The 15,196-nt window shown below is 37.4% G+C and overlaps 1 protein-coding gene across 1 annotated transcript; it reads right to left on the bottom strand.

Moving 5' to 3' along the window:
- Window positions 1-14,426: 14,426 nt before the first annotated feature.
- On the bottom strand, window positions 14,427-14,793 carry LOC129678810 (ras-like GTP-binding protein O-RHO). The gene is made up of 2 exons (XM_055609754.1): window positions 14,638-14,793; window positions 14,427-14,516 (listed from the first exon to the last, which is right to left on the bottom strand). The coding sequence occupies exons 1-2, from the start codon at window positions 14,791-14,793 to the stop codon at window positions 14,427-14,429; spliced, it is 246 nt and encodes an 81-aa protein (XP_055465729.1).
- Between the last annotated feature and the right edge of the window lie 403 nt (window positions 14,794-15,196).

The raw sequence follows: 15,196 nt of genomic DNA, 5'->3' as shown, positions 1-15,196 counted from the left end.
TAGCTAAATACAAATACTTAATATTTATATTAAAAAGGATATTCTTCATTGTATTGCATGTTGTTATAAAATGGCACAACAATTCAAACACAAGTAGGCATATAATAATATCTTCTATATCCTTTGATTCTACAAACAATGGACGCTGTGTACTTACAGATTCATCTTATAATAAAATTATTCATTATTAAAATATGTACACAGTTCATATTTTTGTAATAAGCTTTGAAGAGGAATTCTGTGCTTAATTATACCTTCTGTGTGTTAGTTTTTTATATGCATTGATCCAGATAAGAATATACTTAGCCACCATATTAGTAGTAAGTATAGCAATGTGTTTAAATGAGATATCATTTCACCAAAATAAAAAAGCCAATGAAGACATTTCTAGTAGTCTCCAATAATATAATAGTCTGTAAATAGACATTTAAACATATTGTGCAATGATAACTCACAGATACCTATAACCTCATTGGTAGATCACAAAGCATACTTTACTGTGTTGATTTGACCAGTGTTCTTGTCGGGATCTTTTACAAAATAGCTATGGTATCATTATTTAACATATTCTCTTTCCTTTTTCAATCCTTTAATTTCCATTATCTCAGATATTAAAGTTTTTTAGTTATTTTTTGTTTTGAATTTTTCACATTTACCTTTTTTAGGACAGGTAAGTCATTTACAAACAAGCAGTAAGTACATCAGTTCAAAATCTTTTCTTTTTAAACTTCAGCAAATTGAACTCCAAAATAATTAAAATAACAGTTGCGGTAACTGGATATGAACACTTTTTCTATGTGTTTTCTAGTTAGTAATGATGGAGAAGAGGTCCAGGCCAGCCGCACTATCTATCTGTTTACGTATTTGTCCACCTAAAGACCATCTCCTATTTATCTACCAACCTATCTTTGCCACTATGTAATCTTTCTGTCTCAATTCTGCCTTTGAAAGGATTCAAGGAATGTATTAGAAGAAGAAAAGAAAGGGCAGATGTAGTGACTCACATCTGTAATCTCAAGAGTTGCTAGGCTGAGATAAGACCACCACTGGTTCAGGGTCAGCCTGGGTTGTATAGAAAATTCATGGTCGTCTTAGGCTACAGAGTGAAACTGCATCTCAAAATTCTAACAAAAACAACTCACCCCCCACCACCAAAAAGAAAGTTAGTGTGGAGTTTCTTAAGTTTCTCAGGAGTTATTGTAGGTTTTTAGGATATTAAGTTCCCCACAGACTAAGACATCTGTTAGGGCCCAATGCCAGCACTTCTTGAATCTCTTATGGTCAACCAGGGAATATAATGAAAACTATTCACAGGATGTTTTCTTACTGTATTTATCTTGAAATTTACAAAATATTTGTTAATTTGGTAGGAAATTAGCCGTTGCTGTCTATCACATCTGGTGACAAGCAGTACTACAGTCCAGTCCAGATGCTGTGTTTTGCTTCGGTTCCCTAGTGCTCATTTTGGCTGTCATCTCCAACTACTCCAAAATGACATAGCACATACAGAGGGAAATGGAGAGTACAGACAAAATTAAGAGAGAAAGAGAGATCAACAGAGACAGTGAATTATAATAGTTAATTTCAATGAAAGAAAGAGACATATCCCTGTAAAATATACTCTGTGTATCTCTTATATTCACTACCCTCTTGGCTAAATACACCGTTCCCTTATAGAGTAATGAAATTCAGTCATTGCTTTTAGTGGTTCACAAAGAAGCTATTAAAATTGAATTATTCTAATATTAGAATGACCAGTACTAGACACAACAATACAGCAATTTAGGTGAATATTCAAGGATGCCTAGAACAGCAATCCTTCTGCCTTTTATATCTTATTGTTAACTTTTAGCAATTTAATACCAATTGCTATTTGCCTCTTGAATGCAGATATACATTTTGCTAAAGGCCTTTTCAATTTCTTCCCAGATAATGACATACAGATCTCAATTGTGTAAAGTATATTACCTTTTAAAATTTCACTCATATTTCTTGCTTCTTGTTGATTCCCAAAGCATGCCCTCCAGTATTTGTAAGGTTTTTTTGTTTGTTTGTTTCTTTAAAAGTACTTACAAAATTAATGTTGTGTACATTGTTTTCCACAAGATACCCTACACGTATCTATACTTTATATACCTCCCTGTCTTTCGTATTTACTGTATTGTATCTGAGTAAGAACACCATTTTCTTACTGATAAAACCTATTTCTCATTATATCTGTCCACATTTATAATTCATCTAAAGCAAAACTTTAGAAATGAAAATAATTTGAGTGACAAAATGCCAAAGCACACTAAATTCCTTCCTTTTTTACATTTTACAAAGTGAATTTCTGAAATCACATTGTAGTTTTTCTTTCATGTACTTGTCTTGTTGATGTATATTTTAGCTGTGGACAACCACCTAATGATGCAAGGTGAAATACGGCATATCAAAGAGTAATCATGCTAGTACAGCCAGCATAAGAAAAAAAATGTGTTAGACCTTGGTAAGAAACATAGATTCTGAATCAATTTTTATTATGAACAAGAATATTTACTTCATGCATAGATAAAATATTAGAACTGTTTCAGAAAACATTTATTTGAAATGGAAAAGTAACTTTAGATAAAGCTGGTTTCCAGCCTAAAATGTGTATTTTTTGTTACTTCCAAGTAAAATACCCTCATTTGTTTTTCAAAATTGCACAAATGCCTCAGTGGAAACACTATGATATGTGACAGCATTACAGGCCTTGTGTAACAGCGATGTTTGAAAACAGTACAGAATTTCCTTCTATTTCTGTTTAGGATATGGGAAGATCCAGAAAATATTCTCACATGTCAAAACTCACAGGATATTCTAGAGTTTCTGATGAAAAAATGGTGTGCTTTGGTCTCTACTCATGAATAGGACAGTATTTTTCTTCTGAAAGTTTTATTTAATTAGAATTAATAAAATATTGTATTCAGAGAGAATAAATTCATAGAAATTTTTCTGGAGAATTTAAAAATATCTAACCTTTAAGATAAATAAATGATTGATGTCTAAGATTTAATTTGATGTTTAAAAATAAAGCATGGCTTTGATGATAATTATAGTCACACACACACACACACACACACACACACACACACACACATTATCCATAGGACTGACCCCATTAGCACATCCTGAACAGCATCTCAGATGAGAAGCAGGAGAAGTATTGCCTTCTGAGTACAAAGTTAAGGCACACAGGAGACCAGGAACTTTTAGTTGTTTGATTTTCTTAGAAATTGTAGTTCTCCCTGTATTACATTGGTTAGTACTGGCTAACATTTCACTCAAGCTTATAGACTTAGAGTGACGGTAATTATCACCATGTGAGAACACACTGCTACCTGCAATAAAGAAGATGTAGTTACCTAAGTGTCCTGATTTGCTTGTATAATAAATATGTTTTGGAATTTGGTTGTTGTTGTTGTTAACCGAATTTGGAAAATCATTCATTGAAAGTTTATTTTTCTTAAAATGCATGAGTGTATAAAACACAAGTAGTGTTTAGTGGACTGAACTGTGTGTCATATGCATAATTAGACAGTTTTTCTCCTAAACTACATCGTTGTCTCTAAACACCACGAGAACAAGCTCTTTAAAAAAAAAAATCACCTTACATTCTTGTTGTAGCCCCATCCCTCCTCCCATCCCAGTCCCATTTGCCTATCTGCCCTACCTACCGCCTTTTTCCTCAGAAAAAAAAGGAGCTCCCTTTCCCATCCACCCCAGCTCACCAATTTGCATCAAAACTGAGTCTGTCCTCTTCCCCTGTGGCCAGGGAGAAGTGATCAAAGAGCTGGAAAGTGAGTCCATGTCCCATGCAGGCTCCACTTCCCTAAGAGAGGATCCACATGAAGCCTAAGCTGACCATGTGCTACAACTTTGTAGGAGGCCTAGGCCCAGTTCACACATGGTCTGAGGTTGATAGTTCAGGCTCAGCAAAGGCCTCTGGGCCCTGGTTGGTTGGCCCTATTGTTCTTCTTGTGGAGTTCCTGTTACTTCCAGGTCCTTTTTCTCTTTCTTCCCACTATTCACCAAGACTCCCTCTGCATCTCCCAACATCTAGCTGTGAGTCTCAGCATCTGTTTTGAAGCACTGCTGGGTAAAACCTCTCAGAGGACAACACCAACAGGCTCCTGTCTAGATGCCCAGCTGAGTATCATTCATAGTGTCAGGGATTGGCACTATCCCATAGGGCAGGTCTTTGGTTGGGTCAAGCATTGGTTGGGCATTCCCTCAATCTCTGCTCTATCTGTCCTATCTTTATCTCTGCCCATCTTGTGGGCAGGGTAAATTTTGGGTCAAAGTTATTGAGGGTGAGTTGGTGTTTCCCTCTCTCTACTAGGACACTAGTCTAGTTAGTGGGTAACTTCTTCAGTATCTATAGCTTGTAATACAATGAATAAGTCTCTGCTTGATTTCCCCTCATATCCTCCCCGGAACCTATCCTGATATAGGTCTCCAGCTAGTCACAGAGATACCCTGCCCTTAGTTTCTCTTTTCTCTACAGACCTCTGCCCTCTATTCCTTGCTCTCCTCAGTTCTGATCTCAAACCACTTAACTCTCTGTGCTCCCTTTCCTACCTTGTTCTTACTCTTCAGCTACTACCTCTGTCTATTCTATCTCCCCTTACATGTGAGATTTATCTATTCTCCCTTGGATCCTCCATATTACTTACCTTCTTTGGGTCTGTGCCTTGTAGTATTCATATCCCATAGTATATAGCACTAATCCACTTATAAGTGAGTATAAACCATGTGTGTCTTTCTGAACCTGGCTTACCATACTCACAATGATCTTTTCTAGTTCTGTCTATTTGCCTGAAGATTTCATGATTTCTTTGTTTTTTTAATTTTTATTTAATTTTATTTTTATTTGTATATTAATTACAGGTTATTTACTGTATCCCAGCTGTAGCCCCCTCCCTCATTCCCTCCCAATCCCACCCTTACTCCCTCATCTCCTCCCATGTCCCGGATCTCCCCTTCAATCTGACCCTAGCTTATAAGGGCTCATCAAGCCTGGCTGCAATGTCCTCCTCTGTGGCCAAGCAAGGCTGATCTTCCCTCAGAGATGGGGGAAGGGAGGAAAGGTCAAAGAGTCTGCCACTGAATTAATGTCAAAGACAGCCCCTGTTTCCCTTACTAGGGTACCCACTTGGATGCTGAACTGCCATGGGCTACATCTGAGCAGGGGTTCTAAGTTATATACATGCATGGTCCTTGGTTGGAGAATCAGTCTCAGAGAAGACCCCTGTGCTCAGATATATTTGGTCCTTGTGGTATTCCCATCCTCTCCAGGTCTTACTAACACCCTCTTCTTTCATATGATTCCCTGCCCTCTGCCCAAGGTTTGGTAATGAGTCTCAGCATCTGCTTTGATACACTGCTAGGTAGACTCTTTCAGAGGCCCTCTATGGTAGGCTCCTGTGTTGTTTCTTATTTTTGCCTACTTCCAATGTCCATCCCATTTGTCTTTCTAAGTGAGGATTAAACAACATATCCTGGAACCTCCTTCTTGTTTACCTTCTTTAGGTGTACAGATTTTAGTATGTTTATCCTATCTTATAGGTAGAAAATTCTCTATAGAGGAACATTGAATGGCAGAGAAACACTTAAAGAAATGTTTAACATCCTTAGCCATCAGGGAGATGCAAATCAAAACAACCCTGAGATACCACCTTACAACAATCAGAATGGCTAAGATCAAAAACTCAACTGACAACGCATGCTGGAGAGGTTGTGGAGAAAGCATACGCTCCTCCATTGCTGGTGGGAATGTAAACTTGTATAACCATTTTGGAAATCAATCTGGCGCTTTCTCAGACAATTAGAAATAGTGTTTCCTCAAGACCCAGCTATACCACTCTTAGGCATATATCCAAAATATGCTCAAGTGCACAACAAGGACATTTGTTCAACCATGTTTGTAGCAGCTTTATTTGTAATAGCAGAATCTGGAAACAACCCAGATGTCCATATACGGACATGGATATAGAAACTGTGGCACATTTTCACAATAGAAAACTACTCAGCAATTAAAAACAAGGAAATAATGAAATTTGCAGGTGGTGGAATCTAGAAAAGATCATCTTGAGTGAGGTATCCCAGAAGTAGAAAGACACACACCGTATATACTCACTTATGTGTGGATTTGTTTTTAAGAGCTGAGTAGTATTCTGCTGTGTAAATTTCCACAATTTCTTTATCCATTCTTTGGTTGAGGGACATATAGGTTGTTTCCAGATTCTGGCTATTGTGAATAAAACTGCTCTGAATATTCCTTCAAATACTCAGTATCCACTTATGTACCTTTCTGAGTTAATGGAGAGTACAACTTACATATGAACATGACCTTAAATAACTTGCACAAATTCACATATAAAAGATGATCCTCAGTGATTACACTCTTGTGTGACAAGCAATAAAAATTAGAATTAAAGACAATAAGACAATATCTCTCTTTTGAAGCAAACAAATTTTACTCTAATAATAGGAATTGTAATTATATGAAAAGAAAAATATGTATACACATGCTTTTGTTTGGTTCCCCTTTCTTCCAAAATTAGTGATCTGTATGCCAGTTATTAAGGTGTGAAAATATTCTACATGGAATATTTTCTCATAAATGCCATTTCATGCAGTCACCTTCTCTGAGGAGTAGGGAAAATGGTGTAGAGGAAACAGGATTGAGGGTGGGATCCTAAGGAGTGGAGAGAAGGGGCCATGACCAGGATGTAAAATGAGTAAACAAAATTAAAAATGAATGGATATAACCTAGAACCTCTGCTTGGATGTAGCCCGTGGTAGCTCAGTAACCAAGTGGGTTCCCATAGTAAGGGGAACAAGGACTATTTCTAACAGACACTCAATGGCAGGCTCTTTGACCTCCCCACCCCCCAAGGAAGGAGCAGTACTTTCAGGCCACAGAGGAGGACTTTGTAGCCAGTCCTGAAGACACCTGATAAAACAGGGTCAGATGAAAGGGGAGGAGGTCCTCCCTTATCAGTGGACTTGGAAAGGGACAGGGAGGAGATGAGGGAGGGAGGGTGCGATTGGGGAGGGAATGAGGGAATGGGATACAGCTGGGATACAGTGTTAACAAAATGTAACTAATAAGAAAAATAAAATTTAAAAAAAATCTGAAATTTAAAACTGGAATTTTCAAAAAAAAAATCTCATTTCATCATTCAGAATTCCTTATCATAGAAGTTTTAATACAATTTTAATCCTATCATTTTTTAAAGTTTTAACATGATCATGTAAAATTTATATAACTAAGTATGTAGATAAAAAGCAGCTTAAGTGACTGATATTAGGGATTAAATATGGCTTAAAATATTACTGCATAATATAATTTATCTCCTGTGTTTTAGGTTATTGAGATAATCTTTTTCCTGTTAGTCATATCTCTTAGTGACAATTTTTCCATTATCCACACATGCACTTATTACTCTTAACCTAAACTAAGCCTATCCTCCTTCAAATATCCTTTCTAATGTTTTTCTTACAAATTAAGAACTTGTTCTCCTGCATATGTGCCTAAATGTCAAAATAGGACACCAAATATCACTAGAGATGGTTGTGAGCCACTATGTGGTTGCTAGGAATTGAACTCAAGGTCTTTGAAAGAACTGCAATATTCATAACCTCTGAGCTATCTCTCCAGCCCTGTAGCAGGACTGATGAAGACTTCCTCTTCCTGAAGAGCTCTGTGTTGTTGATGGCTACTTGAATGACTGTCAATTTGCCTTAGGAAATACACCAATGCAAGGGTCCCCCGCCTCTAAAATATGGTCCTAGTTCTAAGTACATGCTGGTACAACTGCTTATTTACTGTTTTTAAAATGTAGCACATAAAGTTGGGATGGAAAACTTTGCATGGAATATTGAAGGGAATGGGTATAGAAAAGGCAATGGGTAGGTGGGAAAAGAAAGAAGAAAAAGGAAAAGATAATTCTATTTAATTAGATTTGTTATTCTGTAGTTTACAATGACTTCAAGATATGCAAATTAACTACCACAGTTGACCCAATGCAACTAAAGAGTGTCTGTTTTTGCACATTGGTCAGTAGGTGCCCAGAGGGATCACCTCTGAAGACTGTTTCATGGTGCACTGAAAGCCCCTAGAACATAGCCAGATCTTGATTATTATTAATAATTGTACATTGTACAAGATAAAAGTTTCTTTTTCAATTCAACACACTGGGCATTTCTATGCTACTCTATGGGAAAAAGGCTTACGGAACTACAAAAATCTTCCTTCTACCAGGGCTTTGAGCAATAAAATGTCATCTAATTAAAACAGTTAGACTTTACCCACAGTTAGTAACTTGGTTTGTACAAGCAATAAGATTTCTCATTCTTCAGAGTTATGAGTAAAGCATGGAGAGCTTAAAACAATCAAAGTACATCATGAGATCTTAATGAAATAAAAATAAATTCATTAGACTCTATATCTTCTACATATGCAGTTTATACCCTCTAATATTTTTATATAAGTTAGAATGCAGTAATCAATAGATGAACAGAAGTCTCTGGATAGGGAGGCTCCCCTATTCTAATAAATAGGGAAAAGAAAATGGAGGCAGGGAGAGTGGGATAGGGAAGACAAGAAAGAGAGGCCTATGACCAAGATGTATATTGAATTAATTAATTAATAAAAATAAAATTCATGCAGTAATCACTTGATACATATATAATAAAATGTACAAAATACTATTTCATATATTTATTTATATATTTAAAATTTAAATAAAATACAAATAAAAGTTAAAGTTTTAATTATCTTTATACTCACTGGTACATAAGAGGTTTCAATCTATCCTGAAGTATTCTTAAATCACTAATTAGATTTTTAATAAAGTTAAGAGAGCAAGACTGTTTATGAGGAAAGGAAGAGAAGGGATATTTATGCGGTAATGTCATTAATATTTAAACCAATTTTATAGTATCTGCTGGCCCTCTTCTGTCATCCATCTCCCCATATAGCTTTGTAAAGAACGTTATTATATGGTTAATTATGTAGTGTCTGAAATCTTATTTACCCGTCCTTATTTGAAACAATATTAAATAACCATTTCTTCTTAAAGGGTGCTGGGAAATGGTAACCAAAGGATAATCTCACCAACCATTTTTTATACCATTTCCATACTAATCCCAAGAACTTCATTGTATGCAAATGTTAGTCTCAGCTTTGGTTCCTCTAAAAACCTACCTAGAAGAGCTGGTGCCTTACTTAGTCTGACAAATCTAATTTGGTTGAGTTTTACTGCTAAGCCGCCGGAACTACTGTGGAGCTGACAGTGATAATATTATCATTGACGATGAGTATGTAGTAACTAGTTGTGCAATGCCTTGGCTATGGCATATCATGTCCTACAAGCATTATTATTATTATTTTTCCTTGTAATAAAACTGGGTACAGATGAAAGCTGAGGAAAGCATGGTGATGGCTGATGGAGTAGAGATGGCTTTGGGAAGTTTTACTACATTGCAGTATTAACTGAAAAGATGACAGAAGTAGTGTTACAGAGTAGATAATAAGAGAGTAACGAGATCAATACATGGAATAAAAGATAGTCATGGGCTACTTTTCCAGCCATAATTATGTAAATAAAAGTAATGTAAGTGAGGTAATTAGGAGGTTGAGCTCAATCTCAAATTTTATCAGGCACAGAACAGACTGTGCCAAGAACGAGTTCTGAGATTATGAAGCCTCCCTGGAAAATAGAAAAAAAAATTGCCTGTATGCTCACCAGTATCACCTGTTGGGGGAGGAAGGGTGGGATCGGGAGGGGAGGAGGGAGGGGCTTCTGGGGGGGATACAAAATGAATAAAGAGTAATTAATAATAATAAAAAAATTAAAAAAATAAAAATAAAGCATTATGAGCAAACCATGAGGAACAAGCCAGGAAGCAGGAATCCTCCATGGCCTCTCCTTAATTTCCTGCCTCTAGCTTCATGCCTTGAGTTCCTACCCTGACTTTTCTTGGTGATAGACTGTTATCTGGAAGTGTGTGCTGAAATAAACCCTTTCCCCTGAAAAAAACAAACAAACAAACAAAGATCAAACAAACAAGCAGAATGAATTTCAATTATTTTATGGATTATCAAACAAAATCTAGGTTATAAACTACCCGAGGGGGGGGGGGAAAGGATACATTAACGCTTACAAGTTTCAGTTGCACATACTAACAGGAGAGCAGGCATTAAGGGGAAGTGAAGTAGCATTAGATCTCTGCTGTGTGTTTTCTTAATACATAGGTCTAGACTATAATACTTACATCTTGAATTCTAGAATAGAAATTAATCAGTAAGAGAATTCACAAAGAGTAAAACCAGTGCAAAACTAAGACAATCAGTTACTAATTTTGCTTCATAGTTTTTTTTTTTATACCAGTTGAAAACAGAAAGCATCTGACATCAGTAGATGTAATTTACCACACTGATATCAAGGGGAGGCATTTAAAATGATATAGATTGGTTTTAATTTGACATAATTTCCTCAAAGTTTATGGACGTTATTGTATGTGTCAGGATTCCATTCACTGGTAAAACCAGCCAGGAAGGCTTCATGTTTCTGCTCTTTCCCACTCTTTCAACACCTACACCCTCACTACACTGAACTTGTTTCCATATCTTGCTGCTTAAATAGCTCCGCAGTGGATACAATTGTGAAAATATCTTGAAAAAATTCCAGATTTGAATTACTTGAGAACAATATCCAAATGTGGGATTTCTATATCGCCTGCTGTTAAATATTTTGGGGAATCATTTTGAGGAGCACCATCCTATTTCCTATTTGCTATAGAAAACACATTAAGCAGAGGGAAAATACTCAGAACTGAGGTATAAAAACTGCATGAGTCCACTTAAGTGAGATTCAAAATCATCAAACAGAAGTACAGAATTGCATAGTGGCTTCCAGAGGCTAAAGAGAATACACAGTGGAAATTTGCTCTTTAGTTCTTATAAACTCTCTATAGTTCATGATGACTAAATTCAAGAGAGCTGCTGGTGCTCCTGGAACCATAGTTGGCAATGTTGTTTAAACATAAAATTTTTGTTTACAATTGATCTCAGGAGAATCACTGCCACTCTAGCAACACACACACAAAGAACAGAGTTAAACTGTATAAAGAATAAACAAAAGAGAACTTCTAGAATTTACCTGATCTACAGCCTTGTGCAGTACCCATAGCCTTAAAAGTTCAGAGCAGTATTTTGTTGTGTAAAAGTACCACAATTTCTGCATCCATTCTTCAGTTGAGGGGCATCTGGCCTGTTTCCAGCTTCTGGCTATTACAAATAAAGCAGCTACAAACATGGTTGAGCAAATGTCCTTTTTGTGTACTTGAGCCTCTTTTGGGGATATGTCTAGGAGTGGTATAGCTGGATCTTGAGGAAGCGCTATTCCTAGTTGTCTGAAAAAGCGCCAGATTGATTTCCAGAGTGGTTGTACAAGTTTACATTCCCACCAGCAATGGAGGAGGGTTCCCCTTTCTACACTCCACAACCACTCCAGCATGAGTTGTCACTTGAGTTTTTGATCTTAGCCATTCTGATGGATGTAAGGTGAAACTTCAGGGTCGGAGCCTACCACGGAGGGCCTCTGAAAGACTCTACCTAGAAGTGTTTCAAAGCAGGTGCTGAGACTCATAACCAAACCTTCCGCAGAGTGTAGGGAATCATATGAAAGAAGGGGGAGTTACTATGACCTAGAGAGGAGAGGAGTTCCACAAGGACCAAATATATCTGTGCACAGCGGTCTTTTATGAGACTGTGTCTCCAACCAAGGACTATGTATAGATATAACCTAGAACCCCTGCTTGGATGTAGCACATGGTAGCTCAGTCTCTGAGTGGGGTACCCTTGGAAGGGAAAGAGGAAATATTTCTGACACAAACTCAATGGTGGGCTCCTTGACCTCCCCCCACTCCCAGGGAGGAGCAGCCTTGCTATGCCACAGAGGAGGACTTTGCAGCCATTCCTAAATATACCTGATAAGCCAGGGTCAGATGGAAGTCCTCCTCCCCTATCAGTGGACTTGAAAAGGGGCAGGGAGGAGATGAGGGAGGGAGGGTGAGATTGGGAGGGGATGAGGGAGTGGGCTATAGCTGGAATACAAAGTTAATAAACTGTAGCTAATATTTTAAAAATAAAAATGCAGTTAAATATAAAAAGAAAAAAAGGTCAGAGCAATCAGGTACTTGATGTCTTCTGGTGGAAGTTTCTAGTCTCTGCATCAGTCAGGCTAGATGATGGTAGAAACCTTGAAGACTTCTATAAGATAGTAAATTAGCATCTCCTGGAGCCTCTGTGTTTCCTTCCATTAACCTTCCTTTCTGAAAGGACAGTGGTGCTGCAGGACCTCCCCTTAGAACCAGTCACATGAGAACTACAGAGTAAAGCATTAGCATGGATGGAATAAAGACTATGCCTCATTTCTGGGACAAGATTCAGTCTTGAAGTCAGGGCTCCAATCCAGATGCTTGGAGTATTTAGAGCTGTGATCTTAGCAGAATGTTCTTGTCACTTCCCACCCTCTCTTTGGAGCAGCTCCCACTCAAAATCTGAATGCTCTATAGCAATAAAGGCAGAGAAAGTCTCAAGCTCTTCTCCAGGGTCACAGACCACCAGATTGATTAAATTGGCTTCTGCACTGCTACTCAAATCTTGTCTCTGGTCAATTCTCCTCCTTTAAACTTCTTATAAATTGCTTGCATGCAAACCTACCTCTCATGTTTTTTGTTTGTTTGTTTGTTTGTTTTGTTTTGTTTTGTTTTTCTAGGAAAGCTGACCTAAGACAATTAAGTTTACATATAATTAGCTGTGTTACATAATTTGGTTAGTTTTAACTCAGAAGCCTCATTACATATAATCAGGGCAAATTGCAACTTAGCATTTTCCTTTGCCAAAGGCTTTTATGAGAAAAAGGTTGCTGCGACTATCTTCCCTGCTTCAGGTTGTATGCTAATCATATGCAATTTGTTCTGTATTCCTACTTACACAAGTAATAACTTTTCGTAAGATATTTCCTGGTCTCTATTTTGTTTTGACTCCATACTTTACCTTGGATTGGTAGTCCCAAATAATCAGCAGTGTTTGTAGTTTTATAACAGTGGCTACTCTGTGGCTTTTATTTTCCTTTTCCACTCCCGACCAGAAACAGATGAGCTAAAACAAAGCTTGGCATCCACTAGATTAATAACCGTTTTCCAAGTATTTATAAGCAAACATCTGTGGACTTAGGGAAAGGGGGTATTGAAGAAAACCTAGCAGTCTGGAATTTAGTTACAAACAAAAGAATGGAGTGAAGTTATTTTACTCTGTCCAGTGATTTTTTTTTCCTTTGGTATGACTAAGTCATAAATTACTAAGTATTTGAAAGACAGTTATCTAATGTTTGTTTCATGAGTTTTGATTTTTCTCAGTTTAGTTTTTCTATATACTAATCAAAATGTATTTTGAAACATTATGACAGTTGATTTTCCATGAGATAATTAAAAATATATACTTTTAAAATTATATTTAGTATTAATGGGATTATTTTCAATATTTCTAAACTACACTATTTAGAATGCTTCAATGTCATTATTTTCAACACAGTTTTGTTTTGGCACAGATATATTTATTTTTGGTAACATGCATTAAGAGGCACTAATTACCCAGTAACTATAAGGTAACAAATATGAGACCACAGAATTGTAACTCTGCCACAGCTGGCAGACTTGGGCCTTTCTGGCTGTGCAAGTTTTCAAATTACTAGATGCCCACCCGAGAACCCTGCCGATGGAATCTGTTAAGGAGTTCACTCTAAGGGATGACTTGCCGGTCACCTTGCAGCTGACAGATGATAGGCGGGGCATGTTAGCTATAAAGTAGTTACAGCCTAGTTCAATAAAGTTAACTAGAAAGAAGCAAGAAGTTAAGAAATTCTTTGAATTAGCTCCTGGTGTCAGGTGGAGGGCAGAGAGGGCTGTTAGAGCAATGTCAGAAAAGACCCTGGCTGGTCATACAGATTGGACATCATTAATAATCATAGTTGGCTTCTAAATACCAGTAGCAAGGTGGCTTCTGATTTACAATCTTAAGTAAATTATAGATACATGAAAAGGCCAGTAATCATACACTAAGATTAATAAACAGCACTTTAAATTAGCCACACGAGGCTGGTCATCACAAGGCTTCGATAGATGAGGCACCCAGATTTTTTTTCTTGCCACGTCTGGTTGGCAGAGCAGCTCGCATGGCCTTCTCAAAAACCTCCCTCAGTCCATCTTTGTCTTTGCTGAACACCCCATTAACCCAAAAGCGTGAATCCTGTTTGCCTCATCTCTGCCTTCTTCAGGCTTTACCGGCCCCTGCTTCATTTGGCCTAACTCCTGCCCTGTGTGCTTACCATTCAGAAGACCCTTTTTGCCCCCAGCGAGGACGATGGGCATATTTGGACAGAAATGATTAACTTCTGGAGTCCATTTTTCTGGGACGTTTTCTGAACCATCAGGGCTGTCGATGGAGAAACCCATAAATATAACATCCGTGTCTGGACAGGAGAGAGGCCTCAAGCAATCACAATCTTACTGTCTAGGTGTGTCCCACAAAGCCAGCTCTACCTGATTTCCATCCACTTCAGTATCTGCCACATAGCTTTCAAATACTGTGGCCACATAGACTTCTGGGTATTGGTCTCTGCTGAAGACTATGAGCAAGCAGGCCTTACCACAAGCTCCATCACCAGCAACCACCAGTTTCTTCCTGATGACAGCCATCGCTTACAAAGATGTTGAAAACACACAGCTCAGACAGCAGTTGTACAAAGTACCTGGAACTTCTCAGATGTAAGAGTCGAGGTGAGAATTCAGAGACCAGCCTCTTTGCACAAGAAAAATACTATCTATATCATCTTTATACAAGAAAAATATTTCTTTACACACGAAAAATATTGTCTGTTATATTTATACAAGAAAAATATTATCTATTATCTGAACCAAAAAGAGCTAAAAATAAAACACAAAATTCTCACATTTTTATTATCTTACCCTTGCTACCTAAAGCCTGACTCCTGGGTACTTTTTACTGTGTCTTAAACATTCCTAATGACCCATGGAGTCATTCTTTATTATTATTAACAATTATTAATTCAACTCTTGAGGTCCTGGGCCTGAGATAAGC

The sequence above is a fragment of the Psammomys obesus genome, unplaced genomic scaffold (genome assembly GCF_907164565.1).
Source record: "Psammomys obesus unplaced genomic scaffold, mPsaObe1.curated_primary_1811, whole genome shotgun sequence".
Lineage (NCBI taxonomy): Eukaryota > Metazoa > Chordata > Mammalia > Rodentia > Muridae > Psammomys > Psammomys obesus.
Note: the sequence above shows the minus strand (reverse complement) of the source record. Positions and strands in the feature narration are given on the sequence as shown.

Bases quoted from the DNA above. Each gene is read 5' to 3' on its own strand.
- LOC129678810 (XM_055609754.1), bottom strand. From the start codon at position 14,793: ATGGCTGTCATCAGGAAGAAACTGGTGGTTGCTGGTGATGGAGCTTGT. The intron at 14,517-14,637 runs GTAGAGCTGGCT...CTGATGGTTCAG, and splicing joins CTGAAGTGGATGGAAATCAG to AAAACGTCCCAGAAAAATGG.